Here is an 18,453-nt window from a genome sequence, read left to right as displayed (position 1 = left end):
GAACGGCATTCCTCTTTTACCTTTCTTCGTTCTCCGACTTCGTTTTACCTCATGCCACGTGGCCATCAGCTCCGTCGTCGTCGGTGCAGCGGTGCCCGCTTAAATTTCGGAACCGGAAGTCGAAAATTCTCGCGTTACTGGGTCGAGGAGTCGACTCGAGGGCAGCTCGACAAAGTAAGAAGATAGCGAGGGAGACGAGGTTCGATACTTCAAAGCAATCTCGCGAGCGAGAAGAAATAAACGCACGATTAACAAAATTTCAAATTCATTAATTCTCGTCGTACCTTTCCGAATCTGGTACCATTGGATTGCTGAGATTCTCCCGATTAAAACGAGTCCAAACACGACACAAATCGGTTCACTTTCATAGACTTCGTATATAGCAATTTTACGCATGTTCTTAATTTTGTTATTCACATTAAGTGTGAAACTAGTCCGATTCACGTCGTGTTTGGACTCGTTTTAATCGGAAAGATCTGAACAATTCATCGGTGCTACGTTCGAAAAGGTAAAACAAAAATTAACGAATTTGAAATTTTGTTTATTGCATGATTATTTTCACGTTCGCTCTTTGAAGTCTGTCTCTTTTTATTTAAGTTTTACTTTATTTCCTTCGAGAGCTCGAGGCGCCAAGTGTTAGGGGGAGAGTGGGGATGGATCGAGCAAATTTTAGCGTAACAGGTTTCGCAAATTTAGGCGAGCAGTACTGCACATCGCGTTGGAATGAACGTCGGAGCTCCTGGTCGGTTCTTCACGCGCTCGCGAAGCGACCTTATTTATTGCTCTTTGTTCTAGAGTTTTTGTTTGTTTTCTATTTTTTTTTGTTTTGTTACATTCATTCTAACCCTCCTTTCCTTTCGAACGACCTAACCTTAATTTATTTATCAAAATTCTCGCTGTGCTACTATCTTTCTCACTTTCTTTCCTTCCTTCCGTTTCTTTCTGGACTTCTCTGAAGAAGTCTTCTATTCCATCCTGCGATTAGCGTTTAAGAGTTTTCAAGGAAACATTTATTCCTCGACACCGGGGAATCTTAAGTATGTGTCTGAGGCACACACGCGTAAACACATGTAACACATTATACGTGACGGAGACGCTGATCAGGTATGGCGGATCCATATACATCGAGACGCGTACGTGCGCGAGCTACAATTGTATACATTGTTACACTGGTACGAGGAATGTATACATTAAGGCAAGATTTCATTATCTGATAATTATTTTAATTACATATTCATTTTTATTTATACAATCCGGCGTTCCTCTTCTTCATCCCTTCGACATCCTACTGGTCGCTCGCGGTTTCCGAATTTTGGAAACTGCGGTGATCGTTCCGACGAGATTGTGAGAAGGAAATAAATGTTGCCAAATACATCAACAGTTTTTCGAACAATTTTTTGACACCGATTTTATTATTTTCAACCGTTTTGCACAAGCATATCGGACGAAGTGAAAGTTTTTGTAAAATGTTGTTTCCTTCTTGTAATTATGGACTGCTATTTTATAGAAATATGGCAGAAGAAAACGATTGAATTTTTTCCTGTTTGGCGAAATTAAATTATTTTGAATAAGTAAAGGTTTTTATGAAATTTTGGTACCTTTTCTTAATTATGAATTGCTTTTTTGGTTGAAATATGATTAGTGAAAATATGTTTAAATGAGATGTAGAATTAAATGACTGAGTTTCTTCCTACTTGAAAGTATTAACAATTAAGATGAAGTACTTTATGTTTTTACGAAGTCGGACTAAAGAATAAGTATTTTTTATATTTAATAGGATCTTTATTGGACGATATTCGAGCAGGAATTTTTACAAACGACATCTTTTTGGTAAAGCCTTCCGCAACGGCAAATACGGTTTATATTTTTTAATCATAAATTTACGCTGTCTGGCCGATTTTCTAACTTCTCGTAATTTTTCGACTAAATCGTGTAAACTATCCTCTGGCTCGACATGAGACTTCAACAAGTTATCGTATTTGCATCTGTTACGAATGAAAAGAAGACGAGTATAATTTTATATTTTATAGTGATTATTGTAAAATATTGAACCTTACTTCAACAGGGCATTGTTCAAACTCGTGTCTATGAAGTGTGACGCCACTTTCTTCTTAAAATTCAGGACAGTGCCCAATTCGATTCTGCAAGTGAATTTGTCAGTATATCAATGAAATTTTCAATTGTTTTTATTTCTTTTTTCTTAATACCTGATGTTTTTCCCTGCAGCGAAAAATTGCAGGCAAATCTCCCTTCGATTTGCAATCCTCAAGCTGATGTTGTCAGTCAGTTTCATACATATCATTTTCAGATGAGGGTTTTCTTTGGAATGTTTGTCTGGGGAACTGAATTAAATAATTAATTTGTCCTAGCTCTAAATAATCTTGACTGTGAGAGACATTCGTACGTGTCAAAAATATACAGAATTTAATATCTGAATGATGTTGTTTTAAACAATCTTTTTAAATATATTTCTAAGTGGTGAAGAACAGCTAGGAAACCGAAAGAACAGTATCAGCTTTTCGTAAGTTGAAAAATAAGTAACTTGCACATTTGAACATATACAAAATTGCATTATAAGTACTCGTAAGTGAGCACCCTGTCTGATAAATTAATTTTGGAACATTACAATTATTGCTGCACAATTTTTCTAACTTCCGGCAAAATTGGCACACTTATTGTTAGATAAGTTGTAATATTCAGTTCTCGAAACCCTCCATGATTTTCACAAAAGAAAACAGAAAGAATATTGTGATTGAAGTATATGTTTTGCTTATAAAAGGAAAATGGAGAATTCTGTGTTCTTGCATTTCATGATCTCATTGTGTTAGCAAAATCATTTGAATTTTCTCGGTAAAGTCGACATTATCCAAACAAATGGCCGATCATCAGCACGCGTCGTCCATTAAACTATTTAGCCGTGACGCGACTGCCTTGCCGGCCGCAGGTTACCGCAGATGGCCGGTCGTTAATTGAAAAACCCGATTATTAACATTTCGCGCAGTGGGGCGATCCCGTTGTAATTAGTAACCCTCGCTCAAGTTACAATTGTACTACTTTTTTCGCCGAGACGTACCCGGACGTGACCTCTTCTTCGCTGTCGTGCACCGCGACAACAGGTTTCTGTTCCACGACCTTCTTCTCCTTATTCCGCGAGCTCACCGGCGACGACGTTGCTTTTCCACTTCCGGCGCTGATTGCCAGTGCATTGTCATTTACAGGACAGAATATTCGTTACTCGCGCGACGCCGACAAAATCATTTCGAGCTGCGAAAATCATTCTTACCTCCTCAACGAGCGGACGAGGAACTTCTCAATGCGGGTCGTCGATCTTTCCTGAAACGTTAAATCCTTTTCATAGGTACAATAATTAAGAATTTATAAATAACTAAGAACTTAAAAAATTATTTTAAGCAAGTCACTCGATATTAAAAATAAAAAATTCGCCACATTGAAGTAGTGTGTTAATCACATAAAAAATTAAATTGTTTCCCTTTACATTAGGAAATTCATCTTTGAACAGGTTAGTTAAGTAAAACGTGAGAGTAGAACGAATAGGTGACATACGAAACTGTATAGTCACTAGGTTTTAATATTATTATATTATTGTTGATATACTAGAACGATTAAAAGAAGAAACACATTTTTAACCGGTGAAAAATCATAAAAGTATTCGTAAACAAATCTTTAAGTAGCGATGCAATCTTTTTGGAAAAGAAACGAGAACAGTATTCATACTGCTTATACATTTTGGGCTGAACTTTACTTCAGGAAACCAGAAATTTTTAACTTTTTGTTTTGTAATCCTGTAGATTTTGGCGAGAAAATTCGGAAAATCCAAGTTTTAATTCTAGGAGATCAGTAGTTCAAAAGATATGCGTGTGTAGAGATGTAAGATTTTCACCGTTTTGGGCACACAAGGGCGCCGCCATATTGGTATGTACTCGGATATCGTCCAATGAGCGGAGCCGCGAGAAGATTGTTCGAGATTAGGTTCGTGTGAGGGAGGCTTGCAAATCTACGTTATCGACATGTGCTTGTGCTGTCATCTAGCGGCCGGTACGTATCAACATGGCGGCGCCCTCGCTTGTCGAACGCGCTTGAAATCGCTCAACTTTAAACACGCATAACTTATGAACCAGTGAATTCCTAACCTTAAAACTTGGATTCTCAGCATTTTCTCGGCAAAATCTACAGGATTACATTTAAAAAAGTTAAAAATTTCTGGTTTCCTGAGGTAAAGTTCAACCACATTTTCGGAATTATATCATATTTGGTTTCATTTTAATCGGAAAAATGCCACGAATATGTTGGTAAAAGTTTCATAAAAAAATAAAGAAGTTTTGTAATTGTGGTTTCCTGAGGTAAAGTTCAACCACATTTTGTTGTAACAAGCGTGGACAAGAAAATTTTCAATAAAAGTCGGTTCCAAATGCAAGGACCTAGTGTTCATTCTTCATGTACGTCGCTAGACAGTTACTTCGTGTAATTCGATTCAATTGTAATATTGTGATAATTTTAAATGCAAGTGGAGTTTGTTGTTAACGCTCGAAAGATAAAATGGCGACGTTAGAGGTTAGAGGAAGCACCTGGTATACGGTTTCCACGAGCAAGTTCTTTTCGCCGACGTCCCATTTCCACACCAGCGGCAGACCAGCAGGATTATCCCCCCAAATTCCTCCGATCTGATTGTAGGACAGCCTGCAGAAATAATTGGAAACTTGAACTGGAGGTGTCCGGGGTTACGACAGTAATTAAAAATTCCTGTGAAATTCTTTTCCGTCACGTACCTTGTCGCGGCGTCCTCGTCAAAGACAGCGCCGTTGCCCACGGTGTCGAACACCCCGACAATCTGCGACTTTCTTTCCACCCCCACGCAATCTTTGCCTCCTGGGCTGAACACAGTATACATACCATCTTGAAATCGATTTGAACAGATTTTTATCCATCAACCACCCATGTTCTAATTTAAAAACAATTTTCGTGGCGAGGTATCGAATGAAACAAATTTGGTTAGTCCTCTGACAATTGTAACATATCTTGGCACATTTCTTTTATTGGAATTTTTAGACCTTGCTGAGAGGGTTGATGAAATTTTCTTTTCCTGTTAACATTGTTCATTCCTTGCAGAAGACGTGTACATTAGTCGTGGAATTTTGTAAAAGTTTAAGGTGATAAATATAGTAGGGGTACCTATAAGTAATCAATTCTTTTGAAATCTAAAACAAACTTTGTAGTAAATTCAAGTTTTTATTTCTTAATTTATTATATAAGAAGTACCCCTAATAATTACCACCTCATTTTTAACAACTGCAACATTGAACGTTCCGCCAGCATATTTAAACAAAAGCATGCGTATCTTGAATTTATGTGAAAGATTTTAATTAAACTTGTCCAGAAAGGGAAATGAACACGTCAACTGTGTGACATCCATCGATCAAACATTTTAACATTTACTGGTGACTATTTAACAGATTTCAAACGTTTATAGAGAATTTCTTTACAAAAATTATTTAATAGCAATGCGAATTTTAGCCACGTAATCAGGAATATTTTTTAAACGATGCTTTTTCATGAGCTTCCGGTAAGTAACGTGTTAACAATTGAATTTCATCAACCACGTGTGTCGTTGAACGATTTTAGATTAAATTCTGGTGATTCCAACACCATTTCCATTATCACTAGAGATCAAGGACAGTAAATAGGTATTGTATTTTTTGCGATTACATTTTTCATTTGCTGACTTGCAGAACTCAATGGCCACGTTCCCGTTCGGATAAAAGACTTCCGCCGATCCGTCAGGATGGAATTTCACGAACACAGTGACGCCATCGTTGTAATATATTTTTCCGTCGTATTTGCGCCTTTCGAACCTGGCCGTTCGAGGAGATTAATGTTTCGGAGTAATAAATTATACAAGTTAGTTCCCCGGGACGAACTAGAACACGATACCGTCTACAATGGTGTCTTGTTAGCTTTACGCTTCGACTTAATCGTTAGCTCGTTAGCAACTAATCTCGAAGTTTGCCCTTGTGTTGCATACTATACGAGCTAACGAATATTTTATAGCGCTAGCTTCGTTTAATCACATCTTCCCATAAAGGCGAATTTCTGTTTTCGATAGATAATTATTCATTTTCCCCGAACACCCCCAATCCTCATATCCACGTAATAATGCTCTAATTGCGCAATAAAGACATTAAAATGTATAGAAAATTAAATAAATTCTGTTAAACTTTTACTAAAAAAATTTTCTACATAAATATCTCTCTCGAACAGAGTATAAATTTGAGACAGAAATGTTATAGTTTTTAACGTAATTAAAAGAAAGATTGGAACAGAATGCTAATACCCTGGAATCGATGCTAACAACGTGAGAATGTTTATGAAAAATTGTGCCCGCATAAATCTGGAAAATTGCTTCGCAGCAATAACGCGGACAGCAATAAAAGAGAAATGCGTTGCATAAATTCGCGCGAGGAAATGCTTGATTAAAAAGTTGTAATTAAAACATTAAATACACTTTCAGTAAGGCAGACTCATAAATGTCAGTCGCCGCGACAATACTTTCAGCGAATAAATAAATTTCTTATGTCTCCCGTTTATTATCCCGTAAAGAGAACTGAAACGGTTACCCGAATCGTTCGTTTCGATAGCTGCGAAATATTTGCTTAGAAAATCGACCAGCGTTATACCGTTACCATTAGGCGAACCCCACGGTAGTATATATTGGGTCGACGGTTCGCTGATGCATGAAATATAACGAGCTACTTTGCATGATCCAATTTTATAGTCGATGCTCATACCTAATTAAATTAAGGCATCTAGCCTCGCAATTTGGGACACGTGAAGGATTTACGATACCGTGTTTCATTGTAATAATGTCCGTTTTGCCGATCTTCCAAATAGCATATAAAAATACAAATCATGCATCGATACTTTCTCAAAAGAAAACTATTTTCCATGCTTTGGAGTTATCGAATTATTTTTCTGTTACCTGTCGTTTTTGGATTATTGTATACAGTGAAAGCAAATGGAAAGATCTGTGTCTAGATAAAAAAAAATAAAGAATTTCGTTTGAAGTAAAATATAATATGTAAAATAAAATTTAGAAATTTCCTATTCCCAAAACAAATATTGGTGTCGTGTCTCGAGACAGAATTGTATTTTGTTTGTTTGTAATCAATAAATTCCCTAAGAAGGGGCTAGGAATTAATTCGTGTACCTGATGCATTTGTTGATGCGACACATAGTTTCGACATACCAGTTCAGATGAGGTTTCGCTGGCTTTGTCTGATAGTGGACGACTTTCTGCATGGTCTTGGGGATCGGCATCATGGTCCAGCCGTGCTTCACAAAGCTCTGGTCGGATAATTGGTACTCGATCAAGTGGCGGCGTTCTGTAACGAAGGAATTTCCCGAGGACGTCAAACTTGGCGCACATACGTAGACCGCATTATTTGGATGCGATCCGATAATGATGACCAAACATTCCCAGAGCCCCCAAGTGTTCCCGATTAATGATGATCTGATATCGAGCTTCAGTCAGTCTCTGTGGATTCAGGAGGCCCGATCAAGGGCGGATCCAGCTTTGGCGCCAGGGGGGGGTCACATAGTCGTGGTCAAGTCAAGAACTTATAATTTAATTTTGATAACAATAGATACAAGTAAAAAGTAGGTATTTTATTAATGTACGTAAGTACTGTACTTAAAAATATTTATTCTTTATTGTACACTTGAAAAACTTAACACATAATAACTTGTACATATACACGTACATATTGCCATCTTCTCTTGAAGACATTCAGAGAAGCACTATCACGCACGGAATGAGGCAGCCTATTTATATTCCATAACCGTGGTGAATGATTTGTCATAACAGCTAGAGGTATGTCGAGGGGTATGACGCAAAACTCCGCAAAAGTGAAGAGGTGGTACGACAAGGGTTTCCAACAAACAAAATAGAAACAGACAAAATACATATATTTAAATAACAAAATCAATTTTTCTTTTACGTCTTCTCCCGAAACGCGTTATTACGTCATTTACGTCAATGGGTACGTTTTTATGAATGTGGAGAAGTGCCAGTCCGGTTAGGCGATCTTCAACCATTGAAGATCTTAGCCACGATTTAATTCTGCGCAACGTAGAGAAAGACCTTTCTGCTGTCGCTACACTGACAGGTAGTGTAGCCATAATACATAAAAATTTTCTTATATTAGGATACATATCGATGTCACAATTTAAAATAAGATCAGAAATCGACTGCGGTATGTCCTGGCTCCGCTGCCACGCCTGCCACTTCACCATCCACAGCCGATATTCATTTACAATGACAGAAAATGGAGTGTTATCTAGTAATAATGTATAGTCGGTAGCTAGTTGTTTCACAGTTTCAATGTCTTCATTACTACATTCGCTTTTTGGCATGAAAACGCTTAGCTGAAACAAATTAAGTACATCAGGAGACAGGCGGTCCTGGAGATCACTTATTATTGAATCTAGAAGAGGGATGTATATAGCTCTGCGGAAATACTCTTCAGCAGATTGAGCAGGTTGGTTATTGGCCCTATGTATTTGTTTTGATACTATTCTGGGGCATTTAATTTCTACATCTAGCTGCTCAGCTACTTCTTTAGCCTCTTCAAAAAGCTGTCGGTAGATTACGTCCACATTTTCTCTTTTATTTTGTAAAACACTTAAAGTATCATTAATAGCGTCCGTAGCTTTTTTTAAATCAATTGAGTTCGATTGCAGTATTCTGCTTAAAGATACAGTAGTACCTGAAAAATAAAAAGTAAGTGACTGTGACTGTAGTGCATAAACTAAGAATTTATAACTTAATATAAACGGTATGTACTCGTAGCATAAAATATTAACAAAACAACAACATAATTTTAAAGTAGGTTTAGTATACTCGTATAAGTTCATTTGCCAAACAATAAGAAATAAAATAATTTAGGGAAGTACCCACCTAATACATCACTTAAACAGATGGAGGATATAATAAAGTCAGAACTGCGCAATGTTTGCAGCAAGCAATGCGCATCATTGGCAGTTTTATTGTCTTGCCAAGCAGAAATCTTCTCCAAAGCGCTACAAATTTTGACTAAGTTGTCTCCTTGAAATTGAAGATGCCCATCATGCCTCTCTACCCAACGTGTCTCACAAATACCTTGCATGGCAGCTCCGAGTTCTATTTTAAAAATTTCATGCCTCTTAGCGGATGCATTGGCAAATGCCACAACTTTTCTCATTGTGCCAGATGTATTGCGACAGGAAACTACTTTGGATGATCTTGCCAATGAGTTATTGAGCACATGGTTGTTGCACGGGCAACGTTTAGCATGAATGGCTATTTTCATCAATTCTTGCACTGCACCTTTTGTATCTGATGCCATAACCGAGCAGCTGTCAGTTCCAATACCCACACACCAAGATAAATCTAAGTTAAATTTGGTACACAGATTTTCAACGATTTTCGCCAAAGCTACACCTGTCAATCGAGGCTCTATGTCACCTGAATTGTTGTCTTCACGTCTAAGAACATCGTAGGTATCACAAAAAGTCACAAAATGTTCCTTAATAACGCCATCATGCAAATATCGGAATGATAGGCTCAGCTGTGAGATATGTGATATATCTGTTGTTTCATCGAACAAAATTGAAAAATATTTAGCTTCCCGCACATTCTGTAAAATGTTTTCCTGGATGATTTCTGCGCAAACATCTATCAACTCATTTTGTACAGTCTTGCTGATGTACGTGGCGTTGGATTTTGAAGATTCTAAATGTTGCTGCAATGCAATATCGCCAGAATCAATACGGAATTTTAAAAGGGCTCTAAAATTCCCTTCATCGGCTACTACGCTGTCATAGTTCAGCAATTTACCATCGTCGCGATGGCCACGTAACGATATATTTTGATGGCCACAAAATATTATAGTTTTTACGATTGGTCGCAAACGTTCTCTATTTTCATTTATTTGTTTCAGTCTTTGACTATTTACTTGGTTCATTATGTTAATTTCCGGTTTATGAAAACTCAATAAAAAGTTCTTCCCTGCTTGGACAGCTAATTCGTGGTATTTGTTTCGCTGGTGTGTTAGCAGAAGACCATTTTCACCTAGCAAATTACCGAAAGCTTTTAATGGTTCTTTTACGAGTCGACATAAAGGTGTTTTTGTCTGTACACCACCTCCAGGAGCTACGACAAACAAAGCACAGTACTTGCAGTAAAGACCCTGGTCTTTATGCGACAAAACAAGCCAGTGAAACTTGTCAAGGTGAGACTTCTGAGCATATTTTTTTGTTTGTTTTCCTTTTTTATTAACAACACAATGCGGAAAAGTATAATTAGGGGGAGGCTGCCAATGCTTTTCAAGCAACATAGCTTTAGTTGAATCATTTATATTTTCCCCTATATAACAAGCAATATCTGAAGCAAACTTTGGTTGAGAAAGTGAAGTCTTTATCTGATCAGAATCAGAAGTCGATGTACATATTGTAGGCTGAATATCGTTAGTAACAGGAGAGCATGTTTTTTCTTCATCTATGGTTAATGTAGGCAATGTAGCTGTAGAAGCAGAAGCATCGGCAATACAATTATTTTCATCTGTAGTTGTTGTAGGTGAATTTTTCGAGTAAGCAATCTCAAGCCTTGGTTTCTTTGGGAAAAATGAATCTATTTTTTTTAATGAATGTTTCAATCCACCACTACCATCTCCTTTTCCCTTAGAATCACCCTGCAAGCAAATCCATGCAAATTTCACACCCCACAACAGACAACAGACTGTTGCAAATACATATTAAATATATATTCGCTATAGTACAGGCTGGTGGCGCAGGCGCATTACCTCACAAACAAAGCAAAACCATGCAAATTTCACACCCCACATCAGACAACAAACTTTTGTAAACATATGAGTTATAAGTACATAAAAACATAATAATATAGGTAGTTTTACAGAAACTGATTACTTACCATTTCTTGAAATTAATGAATTTGCAGCTACAATTTTTAAGAATACTTATAAAGGTGTAGGAATAACTAAAAATTAACCGAACACGTCTTTCGCTTTCAGCCACGCTATAAAGACTGACTGTCGCCCGTTGACCGTCGCGGGTCGCCGGCACAGGGCCACCTTCTTTTGTTTATTACAAACTCCGATCGTCTTTTTATCTCACCGGTCCGCCGGCCGTGGTGCGGTCCTAGGCGACCGGGTTTCATATTTTTTTTTTTTTTTTTTTATGTAATTACATAAAATCTGTATGGTGACAAAATATATAAATAAAATCATTATGTTCAATTAGTGGTCCACCAAAGTCCTGGAACCAGCTCAGGGGGTGGTCATGACCCCCATGACCACCCCCCTGGATCCGCCGTTGGGCCCGATAATGATGCCGAGTTAGCCATCGACGTAATTGGTACTTTCGCGGACCCCGAATCTGACCATCCCTTTACTGTTCAAACGTAACAATGAAAAACAAACTTTCTCAGATAGGGCCTCGCTCTTTTATTAAACCAGCTTCTTTCAAAGATATGTTCTTTTAACCCTTTGCACTCGAAGCCATTTTAACTCCAACACGAACAATTTCTTCCAACCTAGAATATCTCCCTTTTATATATATTTTTTCATACTATGCATACGAAAATGGCGTAATTTATTCGTACAATACAATTCGAATAATGATACAGCAATTTTTAGTGGCGCCTTACAGTCGCCATTCGAGTGCTATGGGTTAAATATGGGTCTCGTTGTGCACAATCTAAATATGAAAGTTCTCTCAATTTTTATTATTCCTTTCTATTAGCAAATAATTAAAGAGTGTAAATTACAATGTACGAAAAATATTTTTGATTTGGTATGCAAATCTTGGGATAGACCTAATATTGAATGTGTAAGACATAAATAAAAGACACAGTACTAGAAAAATACTGTTTTAATGAAAAAGAAATTTAAATAAGAAATGTATAATAATTTCATTTTTTTGCAGAATATTTTTAGAATTTTATTGCAAGAAAACCAAAGGATTTAGAGATAGAAAAACTTTTTGCAATGCATTCCAGCATGATTCTATATTCTAGGCAAATTTTTATTTAGATGTAGGATTGTAATAAAAAAGTGATTGATAGTACGAATGAATAGTACAGAATAGATAGCATGCACGAATATATGTAGATACAGTAGATGCCTGTATTCTTTTAAATATGGGTCTCGTTGTGCACAATATAAATATGAAAGTTCTCTCAATTTTTATTATTTCTTTCTATTAGGAAATCAACGTAGAGTGTAAATTACAATTTCCAAAAAATATTTTTGAATCTGTAAGACATAAATAAAAGACACAGTACTGGAAAAATACTGTTTCAATGTAAAAGAAATTTGAATAATTAATGTACAATAATTTTATTTTTTTCTGGAATATTTTTAGAATTTTATTGCAAGAAAACCAAATGATGTAGGAATAAAAAAAACTTTTTGCAATGTATTCCAGGAAGATTCTATATTCTAGGAAAATGTTTATTTAGGTGTAGGATTCTATAAAAAAGTGTGTGATTGTTCATAGCATGTGAGAATATATGTAGATTTATGCAAATGTATTATTGGGTAAATGTACTCGTATTATCGAGAAGTAATTGGTAAGTGAATCGGCAAGGGCAGTTTTCGGGAATCGAAACGGAGAATTTGTTTTCGAGAATTCGAGTTATTTTCGTCTACCTGTTTCGGAAAGATCCGGCTCTTTTGTCGTTCTTTGGCGGAAACGAGACCCATTTATCTTGCTGTAATCGTCGTCCGCTTTACTCGAATCATACCCTCTACGTCCCTTCGTACTGGCCTCGCTCGTCTCCTTCTTACTCCGGCCCTCTGAATTGGGCGTTGATTTATCTCTCGCGCTGGCGCCACGTATTTTACCTTTGCGCAGGAGAGAAAACTTTATTTCGACGTTCCTCTGCGCATCGTGTACATAATTTCCTATCGCGGAACTGGACAAAAATATTTTACATTACGTTCAATCCTTTTGCCGAACGCCTGTCTCCCGGAGAGGCCGCGGACGAATCATTGCAACCTTTTCAAAATTTCTTTTTTCATGCAGTAAACTAATTAATCTAACTTCTCCACAAAACCCAGGTCTACTTTTAAAAAAGCTATTTTAAATACCGTCCGTACAGTCAGTCACTGCTCGGATGTTACTAACTGTCATTTTTATTTATTTGCCGTAAATATTATTATTCTTATTTTGCATTGTTTAGTTAGCTCACATCTTTCCGATTGAAACGAGCCCAAACACGATACAATTTCGATCATGTTTACTTGCTTAATTCGCGATAGAGTGAAACCTCCATTATCCGAACACTCACGATTAGATCGTATAATCGAGTATCGATTCAATCGTCAATTGAAGCGAGCAAATATGCTTCGAATTGTGTCATGTTTGGTCTCGTTTTAATCAGGAAAATGTCACAAATATGCTGGCCAAATTTTCATAAAAGAATAATTCAGAAAAAATTGTTTGGATCAGTACTATCTCATAGATATATTTAATCTTCGTATATATCGAAACATTTTAATTTTCTCTAATGTTATATTTTTCTCTTCGACAATAAACAAAACAAATACGCTATCCTAATGACTCGGCTGCAGACTTTTACGCAAAATAAAATTTGTTTGCAAAATTTCTTTTCCAAATCGTTTCAACGCGACGAAAATAATACTGCAATATTTCTAAACTCTAAAATAATGCACCGTAAACGCATAAAATCAGCAGAGCAACAAGGTCGCGCGCGAAATTGAAATTACAAAAAAGAAGAACAACGATAGAAAAAAGTTGCCAACTTGAAAATTCTGGTTCCCCTAAATCACCGGCAGACGCTCCCAAATGTTAACAAATCGTGCCTACCACCCCTCTTCATTACGTCCGAATCAGCTTCGCCGTCGCTCCAGCGAGCTGCTCGCTTTCCATCACGTTTAGGAACACTTTCTTCTTCATCAAAGCGGGTCCCTCCTCCCTTCACCCTGCTGTCAAGTGCATCTGTTTTTTTCTTCCTTCGTTCCCGAGCGCTTACACTCTCGCCAACAACCTCCTTGTCTTCCATTTCGTCCTTGCCTTTTTTCACCTTCCTCGCTCCCCGTCGACCTGTCTTTTCTTCATCGTCCATATCCTTTGTCTTCCCCGCCCTTCCCGATAATTGCTTCCTGCTATCTTCCTCGTCGATAGCCTCCAAATTTTGATGTCTCTTCGACTTCTTCTTGCCGCGCGGAGTCTCTTCATCGTCCGTTGGTCCCACATTTTTCGGCTTCGCTCGACCAGCTTGATCCCGAATCGATACCAAATTTTCACTTCTCTTCGACGTCTTCGTGCCTCGCGGAGTCCTTTCATCCGATCGACCATCTTCGTCACGCTCTTCGTCATCTTTCGGCCCGAACTTTTTCACCGTCGACCGACCAGATTGCTCGCGAGTTGATTCGACATTTTGACTTCTCTTCGATTTCTTCTTGCCTGGCGAGGTCTCTTCATCTCTCTCCGATCGATCAGCCTCGCCTGCCGACTTCATCGTCCTCGATCGATCCGGACCCGTCCTCTCGGCTCCGGAGCTTCGCGTTCCTCTCGCCCCTCCTTTCCTTCCTCCGGAGGAATCGGCATCCGGATAGTGCTCTTCGGGTTCTCTCAATCTCGAGCCCGGTGACCTTGATCGATTCCCAGCCATCGCCCGGGGTGATCGGTCGGTCCCATTTCCCTCGGTGTCGCTCCTCAACGGTCCGCCCGTTTTACGATCCGGGGCGGGAGTCATGTCGCTTTTAATTTTCCTCATTTTTCTAACAGCTGTTCCTTCCGTGTCCGTGTCCGGGTCTCCTGGCGCCACGGCGTTCATCCCGCGAGGAACATCGTCACGTTCCTCTCGTCTATCCGCCGCGATGGGAGACCCGGGACCCTTGTCGATATTGCAACGGCTCCTCGCTCCTTTTCCGAGCTCTCCGTCGACCCAGCGACACGCCGCCATTCTTAAATCGCTGCCCCCGATTCGATCGAATTTATCTACCAACCGGCTAGCTGCCGCTCTGTAACCTTCCGCCTCTGTTTTCCGCAATGACGATCCGGACGCTCTGCGACACGTCGCGATTCGACCGCTATCCGTGTCCCGATGTTTTACCGCGCGATCGATGTCTTCAGGGCCGGAAAAACGCCTCGGGTAAGCTCCGGCGCTGCTCGACCGAGCGTCGCTCGGCTCTCGGACGTAGGCGCTCTGATTGCCACACGGGGATTTTAGGATCAGTTTACAGGAAATTATCGTTGTACGTCAGTGCCGATCTCGCGTTTTCAAGTCAGTCGAAACAACTCACGCCACCGCGGTGAGTGGCCGCATCTCGAGAGCCGTCGCGGCCACGACACTGGCGGCCATATCGGTGTCAGACCAGAAGACCACTACTAATCCAATTACAAAACTTCGTTTTTCTTATGAAATTTTTACCAACATATTCGTGGCTTTTTTCTGATTAAAATGAAACCAAATATGATACAATTCCGATGATATTTAGTTCCGCGTTTGGTATCATTTTAATCAGAATAATGCCACAAATATATTGGTGAAAGTCTCATAAAAAAAATAATTAATAATAAAGAAGTTGACTCTTCGTGGCTTTTTCCTTCTCATACGCTGTCCTTCTCTGTGTTCGAAACTTTTATCGCTTGTTACACAAGTAAGTATCATCCGAATTATATCATATTTCGTTTCATTTTAATCAGAAAAATGCCACGAAAATGTTGGTAAAAGTTTCATAAGAAAAAAACGAAAAATAAAGAAGTTTTGTAATTGGATTAGTAGTGGTCTCCCATCACTCCTCGGCGACGACGGTTCTCGAGTTTCGCTGTCCGCTTCTCCGTGCAACATTATATCGGAGACGGGTATTCCTTCCGTTTGAACGTCAGTAGCGTTTGAATGTCATAGTTTTCCTATGACTTACAAACGATACGACTCTTAGGTTTCCAGGGCATATTTTATATTTGTTTCTATAATTTATATAATATTTTTCAATGTAAATATTATTTTTAAAGGTTCTACATATGTCGAATCTCATTTCACGACCTGACAGAAAATTTCAATCGGTTTGAAGAAACATGAAACGATCTATGATTTTTTTCCATCTCAATTGAAAATAAGAGGAGCCTTGTGAACATTTCTTTCTTCTTTTAATAATGTTCATAAGGTGAGACGGATACATCAATTTTTTTAAATATTTTTAATCTGTCCACTACTTTGGATTATTATAACATAAAGCATGAAATAGTATAAAACTATTTAATTGAAACCATGAACTACTGATCAATAAAATAGTAATGTAGTGGATGATTTGCAAAATTTGGAGAAGGATATAGCAAACTTTATGAAAAGATGGCATGTTTTCACAGAAAGGTTAGAACGCAAAATTTTGTATATTTGTGTCGTGATAAATTATAATTGAATTGTTCGAATAATTAGATTTTAGGAAACTCACAGATATTGATTGCTGCAGTGCCCACTCTTCCCAAATATCGTAATACGTTTCGAGGCTTTTGCAACAGTATGAACCCTGAAAAATCGGATTGAAAAATAGTCTTCGAAGAAAACATTCTATTATATTAATTAAACTCGATCTGAAGTCAATAGTTATAGCTTCGTAAACACAACCAACCCATAGTTGAGCTACCTTACTGGTAGCATGATTGCAAAATCTGCATCGTGAGTTTTTTACGCTCCAGTCACGAATAAAATTGTCCAGTATACGTAAAATCCACTTTCCTTGATTACGGGTTATTCGATCTATAAACAAAGGAATAAAGCTAGTACAAATATTGTTCTTTGTACTAATAAAGTTTCTCGATTATTAAAATAAAATATATAAAATTGATGGTAACATATGGGTACCTATTACTGTACCTATTTGCAACATAACATTTCACTTTATAAGCGAAGAATATTTATCAAACTGTTAAAACGAATCCATTAAAGTCGAATGCTTCAAAATTCAATTTTGAAATAGATGACTATTGTCCGATATTTGTCATCAATTTTGCTAATTACCTGCTGACGTTTCACGACAAGAGATCAGTTTCTTCATTATTTCTTGCAGAATATAGGACAACATTTTAAGTTTCACCGACATTGAAAATGTCGGAATTTTTTCGACGATCTCCAACACATTTTTCACATCCCGAACGATATTTTCGATCACGCAGCATGTTTGCAGGTTGGTGAACACCTTATTTATCTAATCAAAAAATGGTCCAATATTAGACACCATTTAGTCAACATTATCCTCAACAATAATTACTCTTAGCTCGAGTCGCTACATAAACTTATTTTATACTATTTTATTATTTCAAATAAGAAATGTTTCACAAAACTTTATGATTTAACTTTCACGAGTTAAACAAATATTTCACATACATAGGAATCGAATTCAATTAAAAACTATCTTAACTCGCAAAGATCTAAATGTACTGTTTGCATCTCGGAAATCTTACTTCTTGAATTACGCAACCGGATATGACGTCATGCTCTTCCTGTCGTGCACAACCGCAAATGTCGCGAAATAAACTAGGTCGTTTGGATTTCATTATCACAACTACAACGTTTAGCGCTCCGAACAAATGCATCATGTCGTGATCTAATCCACAACATTTGCCTATGCGTGACCTAATTTTTCCATGCAAAACAGTTTTTCATTCTCATTATAACGCTTAATACATTTATATACTAATATACGTAATTAGTGGTTGGGGGTTGATAATAAAAGCAACACCGTGTGGATTTTATATTGTAGACGATAAATAAGTGATTCATCTTGTAGCGATAAATAATTTCAAGGGAAACAGTCATGACGAACTCCGAAAAATCCTTCAACAACTGGGTTGGGGTTGATAATAAAAGCAACACCGTGTGGATTTTATATTGTAGACGATAAAGTAGTCATTTATCTGGTAGAGATAAATAATTTCAAAGGAAACAAACTTGAAGAACTCCGAAAAATCCTTCAACAACTGGAAAGCTCTCGAGAAGATCTCCAGAGATAAGGCTAGCCACTCTGCATCTTCCGCTAATTCGTCTTTCCTCACGCAGAGCTTCCTGTTTGCCATTCTAATGAAGATATCTGGGTCCCTTCCTGAAATTCAAATATTTATTACGCCCCATACTAATTCATGCATTAATTCGACGCATTTATAGTTTCACTTTCCATTCGACCGGAATAAGAAACGTGTTCCGACCAATTAAAGGATTCCGGTTATTTGAAATTTTATTGGAGATTGCTGGAGCATAAATACAGATGCATGAATTTACCGAAATCATTTGCTTCTGCTGAACCACAGTAAAAGTACTACCATTGTAATAATTAAAAATTTATTTTATTCTAAACGAGTTGTGGGTAGAAGAGATACGATAATAATTAATATTTAATCGTCCATACTAATAGAAAT

At 37.7% G+C, this 18,453-nt stretch overlaps 1 protein-coding gene and 1 long non-coding RNA gene across 6 annotated transcripts in view; both read right to left on the bottom strand.

Annotated features, from left to right (window-relative positions):
- The window catches only part of LOC143365874 (uncharacterized), a 501,730-nt gene that overhangs the window by 118,496 nt on the left and 364,781 nt on the right, over window positions 1-18,453 (bottom strand). The gene's annotated exons all lie outside the window — the stretch shown is intronic.
- On the bottom strand, window positions 7,582-10,895 carry LOC143362100 (52 kDa repressor of the inhibitor of the protein kinase-like). The gene is made up of 3 exons (XM_076801949.1): window positions 10,889-10,895; window positions 8,972-10,789; window positions 7,582-8,780 (listed from the first exon to the last, which is right to left on the bottom strand). The coding sequence occupies exons 1-3, from the start codon at window positions 10,893-10,895 to the stop codon at window positions 7,984-7,986; spliced, it is 2,622 nt and encodes an 873-aa protein (XP_076658064.1). The 3' UTR covers window positions 7,582-7,983.

This window comes from Halictus rubicundus, chromosome 2 (genome assembly GCF_050948215.1).
Source record: "Halictus rubicundus isolate RS-2024b chromosome 2, iyHalRubi1_principal, whole genome shotgun sequence".
Taxonomy (NCBI): domain Eukaryota; kingdom Metazoa; phylum Arthropoda; class Insecta; order Hymenoptera; family Halictidae; genus Halictus; species Halictus rubicundus.
The sequence above is the reverse complement of the archived record's forward strand: the minus strand, read 5'-3'. Positions and strand labels throughout refer to the sequence as shown.

Bases quoted from the DNA above. Each gene is read 5' to 3' on its own strand.
- LOC143362100 (XM_076801949.1), bottom strand. The intron at 8,781-8,971 runs GTGGGTACTTCC...TTTATTTTTCAG, and splicing joins CTGTTTAAGTGATGTATTAG to GTACTACTGTATCTTTAAGC.